Source organism: Xenopus laevis, chromosome 4S, assembly GCF_017654675.1.
Source record: "Xenopus laevis strain J_2021 chromosome 4S, Xenopus_laevis_v10.1, whole genome shotgun sequence".
Classification (NCBI taxonomy): domain Eukaryota; kingdom Metazoa; phylum Chordata; class Amphibia; order Anura; family Pipidae; genus Xenopus; species Xenopus laevis.
In genome coordinates, this window is record NC_054378.1 from 62,221,116 (window position 1) to 62,234,791 (window position 13,676).

General features: G+C 36.6%; 1 protein-coding gene across 1 annotated transcript in view; it reads right to left on the reverse strand.

Moving 5' to 3' along the window:
• tnni3k.S (TNNI3 interacting kinase S homeolog) overlaps nt 1–13,676 on the reverse strand; it is a 117,780-nt gene that overhangs the window by 83,173 nt on the left and 20,931 nt on the right. Inside the window, exons 5-10 of the mRNA XM_041561330.1 lie at nt 13,520–13,630; nt 9,469–9,567; nt 6,752–6,890; nt 4,542–4,686; nt 3,995–4,099; nt 3,180–3,274 (exon numbers count right to left, since the gene is read on the reverse strand). Of these exons, the coding sequence (XP_041417264.1) occupies nt 3,180–3,274; nt 3,995–4,099; nt 4,542–4,686; nt 6,752–6,890; nt 9,469–9,567; nt 13,520–13,630 (694 nt within the window). The remainder of the gene's footprint in view (nt 1–3,179; nt 3,275–3,994; nt 4,100–4,541; nt 4,687–6,751; nt 6,891–9,468; nt 9,568–13,519; nt 13,631–13,676) is intronic.

Below are 13,676 nucleotides of genomic sequence, written 5' to 3' on the forward strand. Positions count from 1 at the left end.
GCACAGTTGCCATAAAAAATATGCCATATAAATGCTGAAAATAGTAATTTTTCGCCATACGTTGACCTTGTAGACATTGTTTGCCCAGTTTTTTTGGTTGCAGCCACTGAAGCACAGTTGCCAGAAAAAATATGCCATATAAATGCTGAAAATAGTCATTTTTTGCCATACGTTGACCTTGTAGGCATTGTTTGCCCAGTTTTTTTGGTCGCAGCCACTGAAGCACAGTTGCCAGAAAAAATATGCCATATAAATGCTGAAAATAGTAATTTTTTGCCATATACGTTGAGTCAACGTATGGCAAAAAATGACTATTTTCAGCATTTATATGGCATATTTTTTCTGGCCTCTGTGCTTCAGTGGCTGCGGCCAAAAAAACTGGGCAAACAATGCCTACAAGGTCAACGTATACACTACTACAGCGGTGGATACGGATTACGTAAAATATATTATGGCTGCTTGAAAAAAGTCACTCCGGTGTTTTTTCTGGAGACGGTAATATTATGGATATTTAGACAGAATGTGAACAAGGTCACACAGCTAGATGGCGGGTTGAAGAAAACAGTGTGCAAATAATGCCTACAAGGTCAACGTATACACTACTACAGCGGTGGATACGGATTACGTAAAATATATGAATGCTGCTTGAAAAAAGTCACTCCGGTGTTTTTTCTGGAGACGGTAATATTATGGATATTTAGACAGAATGTGAACAAGGTCACACAGCTAGATGGCGGGTTGAAGAAAACAGTGTGCAAATAATGCCTACAAGGTCAACGTATACACTACTACAGCGGTGGATACGGATTACGTAAAATATATGAATGCTGCTTGAAAAAAGTCACTCCGGTGTTTTTTCTGGAGACGGTAATATTATGGATATTTAGACAGAATGTGAACAAGGTCACACAGCTAGATGGCGGGTTGAAGAAAACAGTGTGCAAATAATGCCTACAAGGTCAACGTATACACTACTACAGCGGTGGATACGGATTACGTAAAATATATGAATGCTGCTTGAAAAAAGTCACTCCGGTGTTTTTTCTGGAGACGGTAATATTATGGATATTTAGACAGAATGTGAACAAGGTCACACAGCTAGATGGCGGGTTGAAGAAAACAGTGTGCAAATAATGCCTACAAGGTCAACGTATACACTACTACAGCGGTGGATACGGATTACGTAAAATATATGAATGCTGCTTGAAAAAAGTCACTCCGGTGTTTTTTCTGGAGACGGTAATATTATGGATATTTAGACAGAATGTGAACAAGGTCACACAGCTAGATGGCGGGTTGAAGAAAACAGTGTGCAAATAATGCCTACAAGGTCAACGTATACACTACTACAGCGGTGGATACGGATTACGTAAAATATATGAATGCTGCTTGAAAAAAGTCACTCCGGTGTTTTTTCTGGAGACGGTAATATTATGGATATTTAGACAGAATGTGAACAAGGTCACACAGCTAGATGGCGGGTTGAAGAAAACAGTGTGCAAATAATGCCTACAGGGCAAATAATGCCTAAAAGGTCAACTTATACACTACTACAGCGGTAGTAAAATAAAAAAAAGTAAAATAAAAAAAAATGAATATTAAAAAAAAAAAATTAAAGTTGGTGCTGCTGAACTACTAGGAGCAGCAGATTAGCACACCAGTCCCACTCCCCAACACTGCTAGACTAATAGCACTGGGCTCTTATAGTAGTAGTAGTAGTAGTAGTAAAACAACAAAAAAATAAATAAAAGCAGTCCTTACAAGGACTACTGTTATTGCAGCAGTCAGCAGATGAGATCAGAAGCAGGACAGCTGCCCACTGCAGCTACATACAGAGCACTGCAGTAGAAGGTAGATTACTAGCCAGCAAAGCTACCTAAGCTTAAATGTCCCTCAAACCCCTGCAGACTTCTGTCCCTCCAATAACAGAGCAGTATCAAAACGATTACTAGCCAGCAAACTTTCAACTGTCCCTGAAATCACTAACAGGCAGCAGCTCTCTCCCTACACTATCTCTTCAGCACACACAGGCAGAGTGAAAAAACGCTGCAGGGCTTCGGTTTTTATAGGGAAGGGGAGTGGTCCAGGGGAGAGCTTCCTGATTGGCTGCCATGTACCTGCTGGTCTGGGGTGAGAGGGCAAAAAAAAGCGCCAACAATGGCGAACCCAAAATGGCGAACGTCGCGCGACGTTCGCGAACTTCCGGCGAGCGCGAACACCCGATGTTCGCGCGAACAAGTTCGCCGGTGAACAGTTCGCGACATCTCTATTGTTATCTAAACAAATCTGATAATATTTTTTAATATACATCAACATATTTTTTTATATTTCATTCTGTTTTATTTTTTCCAACCACAAATATGTAACTAACAAAAAAAACAATTACGGTTGCATATGCTTCCTACATTTAGATGAGGCATAAGACAGGAATATGAAATCCCTTCTTGGTTCCACTGGTATTTATGTCAGGAGGTATGAAAACTAGTGTATATTGGAAAGGGCGAGTGCTGTGACTATGAAGATATCTCTAGTACCGCATGTTTTTTCTGTATCTATTCACTTCAGTTAGCCTCCCTAAGCACTAAGATTTTACATCAATACATATATCAGATAAATAGCCCTGGAGCTAAAACAAAGCCAACAGCCAACAGGCTTATAGTGTTTTACATTATAGTTTGCAAGTTCCCTAGGAGACAAAAGAAGCAGTTTAACAGTTGCACTAAAAAGTGGAGCATTATTAAAGTTAAAAAGCAACAGACCTAGCTGGTGCGTAGAACTGGATTGTAAAGATTATCTCCTTAAAGAGTATGGGAGGGATATGTAATATGAGGATCACTTTCAAAGCTGGGTTGTGGAAGAAAACAATATACAGTATACCATATAATAATATATAATATACCATTCCAACCTACAGGCTAGCAGACATTTTGATTTGTTCCAAATGAATTTTCTTTAGGGTGGGGTTAGGCTTCATTATCATTACATATTGTAACTGATCAAACTTCTTAGAGGGTATGACTGGAGGAATACAATAAACACTGCCAGTGCAGGGTAGGGACAACAAATTCTGCATATGGTGACAACTGTCAAATTCATACTAAAAAAATACTACCTGATGAGCTAACCAAATCCTCAATCCATTATTACCTATATAAAGCCATACCTCATTTAAATTTTACCTGTATGACCATCGCGTCCTTGGTGATTTATGTTTAAAACATTTTGATCAAGAAGAAATTTTACCAGCTCCATATTTTTTCCATAAGTGCATGCACTGCAAAATAAATACACAAACAATAAATCCTTGCTTAATACTGTTGAGAAGGTCATGAAATGGTCAAGAAATGTATAGATTCTACATGATTTGCTTTGTTTATATACATTGATAAAAAGGCAGGCAGCTTCTAAAATGTTCCCACCAGAATATACATTGTATGTGTAACAATAACAGCCATATGGAAGTAGCACCCTTAATAAAAAAAACAATGGCAATAAGTCTCTTTCTAGCAATAAGTAATTTTGTTTACAATATGCACACAAAAAATGCACATTGGCTGTCTAGGATAACCACAAAGAAAAGCTTTGAATGTGTAAATTTGTGTCAAAATAATCAGTATGTATTTCCACAGTTCTTCATAAAACCAAGGGGCAACCAACTGTGCAACCTGAGGGATACTGGAGTGTCAGGGGCTTTGTGCAAAGCCTTCCCAGAGCAGATAGAACCCTGTAATTGTATTCAGTTTCCATGTGCACATTATTCATCATATGAACAGCCAGATAAATTGAAGATAACCAACTGACTTGTCAAATCAGAGACATCCTTGGGTTATCCAAATCTACAATTACTATGAATCAGTAATAATATATCTGAGTGACTTGTGAAGAAATTGAGATATTAATATTCCAAGCCATATGGTCTAATGTCCATTTTAGAAGTGGCCCCACCATATAGCTTTTATTGATTGCAGACATCAAACATGTACATTTTTTTTACCTGTGAAATGCGGTTTCACTGAAAATGTTTTCCTTAGTAAGACTTTCAGTGCCTGATAATTGGATTAGTTCTTTCACAACTTCAGCTTTTCCATTGTAACAAGCACTGTTGGTAGAGGCAGAGTAAGGGATTAGCAGTGTACTGAAAAAGAGACAGAACTACAGGTAATAGTGTTAACAGTTACTACAGCTGTAAAAATCTCCTTTTAATGCTGTAATAATATGACAATGAATCTATGAACATTCACAAATGCATCTGAGAAGTGGAATGTGTGTAAAAACAATTATTATCCTATTCAACGTACTTGGAGTTTTTATCCGTCCTTTGGGACAATGGGTTTTTTGAATTCAAAATCAGCAAAATTGTAAAAATAAAAATAAAAGGCTTGAGAGTTGTTTGACACACAACCATTCACTGAGCAGCTAGAGTGTAGTGTAACATACAGTAACATGTTAAAAAGAGCATGAGAATTTTTGTAATGCAAACCATTGTATTTCAAATCAAGCCAATGCCTCTAAGGCTGCCATTATGGACTTTTGATACTCACAGGTGTAAGGGAGTATCCCCATAAATGTTTACAACATGTGGCTGAACATCAGAATTGCTTTGCAGGAGATATTTGACTATTTCATGGTGTCCAAATCGTGAGCAGAAATGAAGTGGAACATGGTCTTCATTATCCTGGGTATTTACTGGAAAAAAGATAACCATATATTTTGTGACTCCATCAAACAGCCTCATAAATAGTGACATTTATTTCTGTGTGACAGTTTGGTAAATCAACAAGCTTAGGGCTCAGCTATATGGCTCATTTATATCAGAATGACAAAGAAGCATATTAGCACTTCACACAAAACAAGGTAGTAGGTAAAGAATTATCTTTTTTTCCTAAAAATATGTTTTAACAAACTTGTTTGAGATGTTGAAAGTACAGCTAATAAATGTGAAATCCTTTTTAATTGCTTAAATTCACATTTTATCTACAGTACATACTTAGCTACTCCTCTGCTAGTGGAAAAAACGAGTATATGTATTTAACAGATTGCACTAGCACTCATTCTTTGCAATACAACTTATTTCTGAAAAAGTACCACACTAATGGTCAGTTCAGAAATCAAAAATGCTTTCCCACATCTATAGCAAATATACATCTATAGTAAATATACATCTATAGCACATCTATAGCAAATCAGAGGACTATAATGTCCCTTTCTCTGGGTCAGGGGTTCTAAAGTCACACACAGACACACACACATCACAATAGTAATTTGTCACAAAGGTATATTTATGGAAATAACTTCCCTGCAGTACGAGTTTCTGTATGTTTCTACATCCAGTTTACTTACCACACTGAAAAGTTTTTTCATATTGATGAAGGTGAAACACCACATTAAAACATTTATTATGTGCTTTACTCCTTTAAAAAATAAATAAATACAAAAAAAGCTAGATATGCTGTAATGCTTACTGTACAGTACTATACAGAGGTTTAGCAGCTCTATAATAATGATCCAAGTCTAATGTTTTGTGTTTAAATGGCCTAATTTCTGGCACACAGCATTAATAGCTCCATTACTGTCTGAATGACTTAGTTTAAGTCAGTGGCGGCTATTGTTGCAATTTGCTAATTCTACAGGTTCACTAACATCAATATCAATTGTGCCTAATTCATCTGAGCAGGCTGAAAGGGTGCATTGGTGATCACTCAAGTACCTTCCTGTATAGCATCACTGCACAGGTTGAACAACTTAATGGAATACTGTCATTACTAGGTTTCATTTCTTTTAACTACTGTAGTTAACCACAAAGAAGGGTAATGGCACACCAGGCTTTTTTTAGTCACTTGGGGACTGTAATATGCTTCAATAGTGCAAATAAACAGTTAAAACCCATCGCAATTGTTAGCGGCCATGTTTGTATCCTTTTTGACTAATTAGTGTAGAGACCTTGCAAAGTTTGCAACCAAATGGCTTTTGCAAACATTCACAGTGTATGCAATAAAATTTCACAATCGCAAAACGTATTTTGCGACAAAATATTTAACTAAATTCCAGATAAGGCGTTAACACTAAACTTTGCTTAGCGATGTAATATTCACCATTGAATTACTTCATGTTGCGAGCAGCGCTAAACATATACTAAAAAAAACATTTTTACACATGCTTGTGATTTTTAATTACATTCCCCCTTTTGAGTCCTGGATTTTTTTAAACAGACCAAAAATGGAACCCCCAAAGTGCAAATCCCAAACAGCTTGCCATAGACTTCAATGGCAATCACCAGGACAAGGAATTGTATCAGCACTTGGCAAGAGATAGTTGCCTGGTAAATCATGAGTGTTTGTTGTCGTTTTTCATTCATATCTACAAAAAATGCATTCCAAAGTAACAGTATTTAAATTTTTCATTTAACAAACTAAAAAAATACAAAAAAACATACCTTTTTAAACAGTACTACAAAAACATGCAATGCCTTAATCATTCCTGAGATTTATAGTCTAAAGTCTATAGTTTAGCTGTCCAGTCTGTCACCTGTGAGATCTCTATCTCTATGCTTAGGGAATTGCTTGCAGATTACTGCTAATGCAGAGCTATAACAAGTAGGGGCAATTTCCAAAACTACACCCTCAAAAGCATTGAAAGTGGACTAGTAAATGATACACTGTACAATGTAGTATCCTTTAGTAAGCAGATTTTGCTTTCTTCCCATCAGAATAGAGGCAGTTTTAATAACTAAAAAAAATGGAAGGGAACATACCATCTGCTTTAGTTCCCTCTTCCAGCAATAATTTTGTAATATTCAGATACCCTTTTGCTGAGGCCAGATGTAGGGGTCTGTCACCAACTTCTCCACTCATATTAACATCTGCGCCAAATTTCAGTAGAAGACGTGTCACCTTGCAGCATGAAAAAAAAAATGTAATGTAGCTACTGAAGGATTTAGAGAATATTTTCAATCCCATAAATGTAAATTACAAAAACACTGTATAATCAATTTAAAATCTTCTATCAAATATACACGTTCATGTGATAAGTCAATTAATGCTTTACAAAGAACAGAAAAGGAAGCAATGCTAACACAAATTCAGAGAGACAGCTTAAAAGAAAAATGAAAGATGAATAAGAGAAGGCCTGTGATATACTGACAACAATACATAATGATATGATTATTGAAATCTAATCTCAAATTAAGACTGTTCAGAAGGTTGGCTAGATTACTATCCTGTACAACACACTTAGGGGCCTATTTATTATGCTGTGTAAAGCAAAATTCACAGAGAAATTGTATAAAAAGCTGTCTAAAATAAAGTCACAGAGATGTTCCATGACCATATAAAAGCACAAGGCCAAAAGGGGTACTTTATTTATTATAATACGCTAGTTTTAATGAGTCATGTGACAAAAATGACATCACTCCTCTCTGTTTGTAACTGATGACATCACTAATCACCATTTATAAGGATATCATTTACAAGATACAAGATATTCAAGATATTTGTGTATTATAAAGGAAATATTAGCAGAAGGCAATATCTTAAAGCACAGCAGAATCTTATGGACAGTTGGACACTTAAGCATGTAAACTATAGGTAACTGGAGTTAAAAAATGGGAACTAGGAAAAACATTTCGAGTACTCCTTGTGGTTAAAGGAGAAGGAAAGCTACGGAGGCATTTTATTTCCAATAGATTAGCTGCAATAGTGAAAGCTAGAATAATATATTTATTCTGTAGAATGTTTTATCATACCTTAGTTAAAAGCTCTAGAAGCTCTCGGTTTGTTTAGGATAGGAGCTGCAGTATTAACATGGTGTGACATCACTTCCTGCTTGAGTCTCTCCCTGCTCTGGGCTCAGGTTACAGCAGAGAAGGGAGGGGAGTGGGGAAGAGGATCAAACTGAGCATGCTCACGCCAGGGGCAAGGGGGTTTAAACTGAAGGCAGGGAGTCTGATACAGAAACCCATGTGTACACAATAGAAGGAAAGAAATGCTGTGTTTCTTTTGACAGAGGACTCAGAGCAGCACTACTTTGAGGGTTTACTGGTATATTTAGGTGGACCTTTCTGATAAAGCTTACTTAGTTTTAACCTTTCCTTCTCCTTTAAAGGATAAACAAACCCTTAGGGGCAGATTTATCAAGGGTCGAATTTCGAGGGTTAATAAACCGTCAAATTCGACCCTCGAAGTAAAATCCTTCAAATTCGAATATTAAATTCGAAGGATTTTAGCACAAATACTTTGATCGAACGATCGAATAAAAATAGTTTGATCGAACGATAAAATCCTTCGAATCGAACGATTTTAATCGATCGATCGAAGGATTTTTATTCGATCGAAAAAAACTTACAAAAGTGCTGGGGAAGGTCCCCATAGGCTAACATTGAACCTCGGTAGGTTTAAAGTGGCGAAGTATGTAGTCAAAGTATTTCGACTATCGACCATTCGACTATCGAATGGTCGAATAGTCGAACGATTTTTACTTTGAATTGTTTGAATCATTCGATTCGATCGAATTTGACCCATTCGATGGTCGAAGTACCCAAAAAAATACTTTGAAATGCAAATTTTTTTTCATTCGAATCCTTCACTCGAGCTAAGTAAATCTGCCCCTTAATATATAAAACCCTACCCCCCCTACCGTACATAGACCGGTGAAGTGGCGCATGCGCAGTTGGAGCAATATTATTATTTTTTTTTTGCAACAACTGCGCATGCGCCTGTCTCATTCCAAAGATTACCGAAGCGGCTGAAGATGGTGCCTGTGAACTCCATTGGACAGAATCTACACAGAGGGGTAAGTAAAGAGTTAGGGGCATTTGCCTGGGGGGGGCAGCTAGGCTGGGGGTCTATGTAGGGTAGGGGAGTATGTTTTTTTTCCTAGATTCATCGCACCCCCGTGTTTACGGCGCAGATCCTGGACAAGACTCGGACAGCAGTATTGAATGCAGAATTCAGGCTTTATTCCATACACACAGGTGAAAAATTGAGCGGTGGGTATGCACGCTGACTTACGCGTTTCTTGCCGGATCCACCGGCACTTCCTCAAGTGCCGGTGGATCCGGCAAGAAACGCGTAAGTCAGCGTGCATACCCACCGCTCAATTTTTCACCTGTGTGTATGGAATAAAGCCTGAATTCTGCATTCAATACTGCTGTCCGAGTCTTGTCCAGGATCTGCGCCGTAAACACGGCGGTGCGATGAATCTAGGAGTTGAAGCCGGCACGAAGTAACCGGCATCTCGTGAAGGCTGCGACTGGAGGGACACAGTTAATCCGGGTGAGCTCCGATGCGTACCGCATCTCTTTTCTTTATTACGGAGTATGTTTTTTTTATTAAGGGTTTGTTTAGACCAATATCAGCTTATGTAAGGTCACAGAAGTACCACTTGACCAATGCATTATAATTCAAACCCATCATAAAACAAAATACACCTCAAATATTGAACAGCCTGTAGCCAGTGAAAAACGTTGTTCACCTGTTCGTGCCCATTGTAAGCTGCAATATGAAGTGGAGTAAAGAACACAGCGTCTTGGACATTGATATATGCTCCATGCTGCAACAGAATATCCACAGCCTGAAAGTAACAATTGAAAAAATATAGAGAAAAAAAGAAACAATTGAAATATATGCAGAGTTCATACTGGTTCATGCAAACAATTATTCTCCATACTGGACACTAGTGTACCATGGACAAAGAGAAATAATTTTTTAATATCCGTATGCGTCCTAGAGTAATGGTACAAAGCAAAGGAAGTTATTTATCCCCTTGTCATGTTCCTTTCTACTATGGATCAGCAGTGAAACACCACTACAAAGTAGTACAGGTATGACACTTTTATGGATGTTTGTCAGTTTTACGCGCTAGACCAATAAAGAAAAATAATAGCAAGGAGTGTGACAATTTAATGGCATGATCATGTCACAATTCAGTTTATTAGGAAAAGGTAATGCTATTTCCTATACCAAACAAAAATGAACGCTTTCTGCAATTATAATTTGACAGGCTCACCAATAGAATGCAAAAGGAAAGTGTGTCAAAAGGAATCCCAGTGTGATAGATTTCAATTCAGTTAATATACAGATAAGACTAGCTTCCAGTCAACAATATAACTGGCCTCTAAACTATATTTTATCACATGGCACTCACTGAAGACCATGTTTGTGTATTAACAACTAATACGAGTATATGTATTTAACAGATTGCACTAGCACTCATTCTTTGCAATACAACTTATTTCTGAAAAAGTACCACACTAATGGTCAGTTCAGAAATCAAAAATGCTTTCCCACATCTATAGCAAATATACATCTATAGTAAATATACATCTATAGCACATCTATAGCAAATCAGAGGACTATAATGTCCCTTTCTCTGGGTCAGGGGTTCTAAAGTCACACACAGACACACACACATCACAATAGTAATTTGTCACAAAGGTATATTTATGGAAATAACTTCCCTGCAGTACGAGTTTCTGTATGTTTCTACATCCAGTTTACTTACCACACTGAAAAGTTTTTTCATATTGATGAAGGTGAAACACCACATTAAAACATTTATTATGTGCTTTACTCCTTTAAAAAATAAATAAATACAAAAAAAGCTAGATATGCTGTAATGCTTACTGTACAGTACTATACAGAGGTTTAGCAGCTCTATAATAATGATCCAAGTCTAATGTTTTGTGTTTAAATGGCCTAATTTCTGGCACACAGCATTAATAGCTCCATTACTGTCTGAATGACTTAGTTTAAGTCAGTGGCGGCTATTGTTGCAATTTGCTAATTCTACAGGTTCACTAACATCAATATCAATTGTGCCTAATTCATCTGAGCAGGCTGAAAGGGTGCATTGGTGATCACTCAAGTACCTTCCTGTATAGCATCACTGCACAGGTTGAACAACTTAATGGAATACTGTCATTACTAGGTTTCATTTCTTTTAACTACTGTAGTTAACCACAAAGAAGGGTAAGACCAATAAAGAAAAATAATAGCAAGGAGTGTGACAATTTAATGGCATGATCATGTCACAATTCAGTTTATTAGGAAAAGGTAATGCTATTTCCTATACCAAACAAAAATGAACGCTTTCTGCAATTATAATTTGACAGGCTCACCAATAGAATGCAAAAGGAAAGTGTGTCAAAAGGAATCCCAGTGTGATAGATTTCAATTCAGTTAATATACAGATAAGACTAGCTTCCAGTCAACAATATAACTGGCCTCTAAACTATATTTTATCACATGGCACTCACTGAAGACCATGTTTGTGTATTAACAACTAATACAAGGTATATTCTGCTAATATTTACTAGGTATATAACATAAATATGGCTGTAATGCAACCAGATACCATTGCAATTCATGTACAAAAGCATAGTAAAGACATGATAAATGCAAGCGTGAACATGTGCCAAGCAGCTAGTGATTTATCTAAATGTTTTTCTTCCTGGTTCATTAATTTCATTTGCTATTTATCTTGACAATTTCAATGACAGAATAATTCTTTGAAGGGGAATTCTTGAGGGCTTTATTTTTAACTGTTGTGCCAATCACCCGACAGGAAAACAATTGAGATTGTGAAATATACTGAAAGGTAGTGAAGCTTTTTAAAAAGGAATGGAAAAGCAATGACCTCTATGTTTGGTTTTAAATAGAAGTCTATATCAATTTCCATGGGTGGCAAAACATTTCAGGCCCAGGTCATCATCTAGGTCTAGTTTACTTCCATGTGATTTAGTACAACAGCCTGAAATTCAGTTTATCTATGAAAACACACTGTACGCTAACAAATTGTGACCACTGACCTCCATTCTTTGGCTTTACTTACAAATATCACTTTTCGTTAAGATAATAGCTAGTAGTATTTCAAGTACTGTTTTATTAATCCACTATAGATTTTTACTCGTTTTTTAATTTACGTGAACAGATATAAGCTACCTTTGTTGTTTTACACAACAGATTGGCAAAAGTAGTACAGCAGTATTAGAAGTGGCAAGCAAAACACAAGACATGTCTAGGAAAACATGTGATATTGGAGTTTTTAAACCTCTTTACATGTAGGAAAAAAACTGAATAATGTATTTTATACTGTTGCTTTTTTATATAATGGTTGCCCACTGTTTACATTTTGTTCACATGAAGACCCCAAACACCCAGAATCATATTCACACTGCCACAGGTTTTGTCTGCTGAATAGTTTTATTTGCTTCTTCACACACCATGTTTTATAGTTGATAGTGATCTCACTGGCAGGTTACAGGGGTTTATAAATGGCTTCCAGAACTTTTAGAATGGAGGGAGTTGACTCGCTGAAACTTTGGTATATACATTTGCTATTTTATGTATGAAAGTAACATAAACAGTTCAACGTTTTTAAGTTGTTTAAGAAAGTTGTTCCCAAATTGTGGGGCTGGGCCTGATGGGGAAAGTGGTGGGGGGGCTGGAGGTACTTGTGCTGAACATACTTTTTGCCCACTGGTTTAATCATGAAAAAGTATGTTTGGTCTTTGCTAGGCAGATAATTAGATTACCAGTGCACAGATAATCCCCCTGAATAATGGATTCTTGCCACAAAACAGTCACAACAAAGGATAAAGGCAGGGTGTTGTATAATGTTAATCTAATTATCTACCTCACAAGAATCAAACGTGGAGTAGCTTCATTTTCCACTTTTCCATGTTTAGTTCAAGAAAAAACAAAATCAATACATTTTTTTATGATTGTAAAAATAGCTAAAAAGTATGTTAAGCGCATTCCCGATTTAAGGGGTTTCTACTCAATTCAAGGGGGGATGCTGTAGGGAGAATTGTTATGCATATTTACTTGCTGTCCTAGATATTTCTAAAATCATGGCAGAATGGCTAACCTAAATGTTTTTCTATATCTATAACCTTGTGATAGACTAAGTAGCATCCTGATGACAGGTTGGGCCTCTAATGGGGGAGCAGCATGTAAAAAAAAATTCAATATCTATTTCTGTTTATTTTAGTTATTTTTGTTCTGTTGAGGTCATGGGCAGCTGCTCTGTCAAACAATGAATCCAATCCTAGTAGTTCAAGGCCTTTAATCTTAACTGCCATAAAATTATAAACATGAACACAAGGCATTATCACTATGTAGAAATATTTACTAAGTAACTAAGTGGATAAAGACATGTAAGTTAAGGTTTCAAGTCATTTTTATTAAAAGGTTATCAGTATAAAAGAAATAGGTAGAACCAGAACAAAGTCAGATCTAGGAAATAGAGACCATGGATGCCAACCAGATTGCCATGTATTTAAGATAATAATCTTAATTCTACTGTTTACAAAAGTTGGTGTATAAAGTACCCCAACTTTAAAGCCATTAAAAAGAAAAAAAAGAAACAGTTCAGTTCTCTGCCTCATTGCCTTTGAATATACTGTATCTTCCTGCTACATTTTTATACATTTTTCTTCACAGTGAAAATAAGCAAAAGTATGCCTTTATAGTACTCAATGTAAAATAATGTAATGAAGGAAAACTGAAAAAGAAATATGTACCTCATGGTTTCCTGCAATGGTAGCTATGTGGAGGGCAGTAAGAGCACCGTAACCAACTTGCTGAATATCAGCTCCTCCATGCAAAAGAGCAGTCAGTAGTTCCGCATTATCCTGAGGATATGGAAAATTATTTATTTTATGATTAATTGTTCCAGCA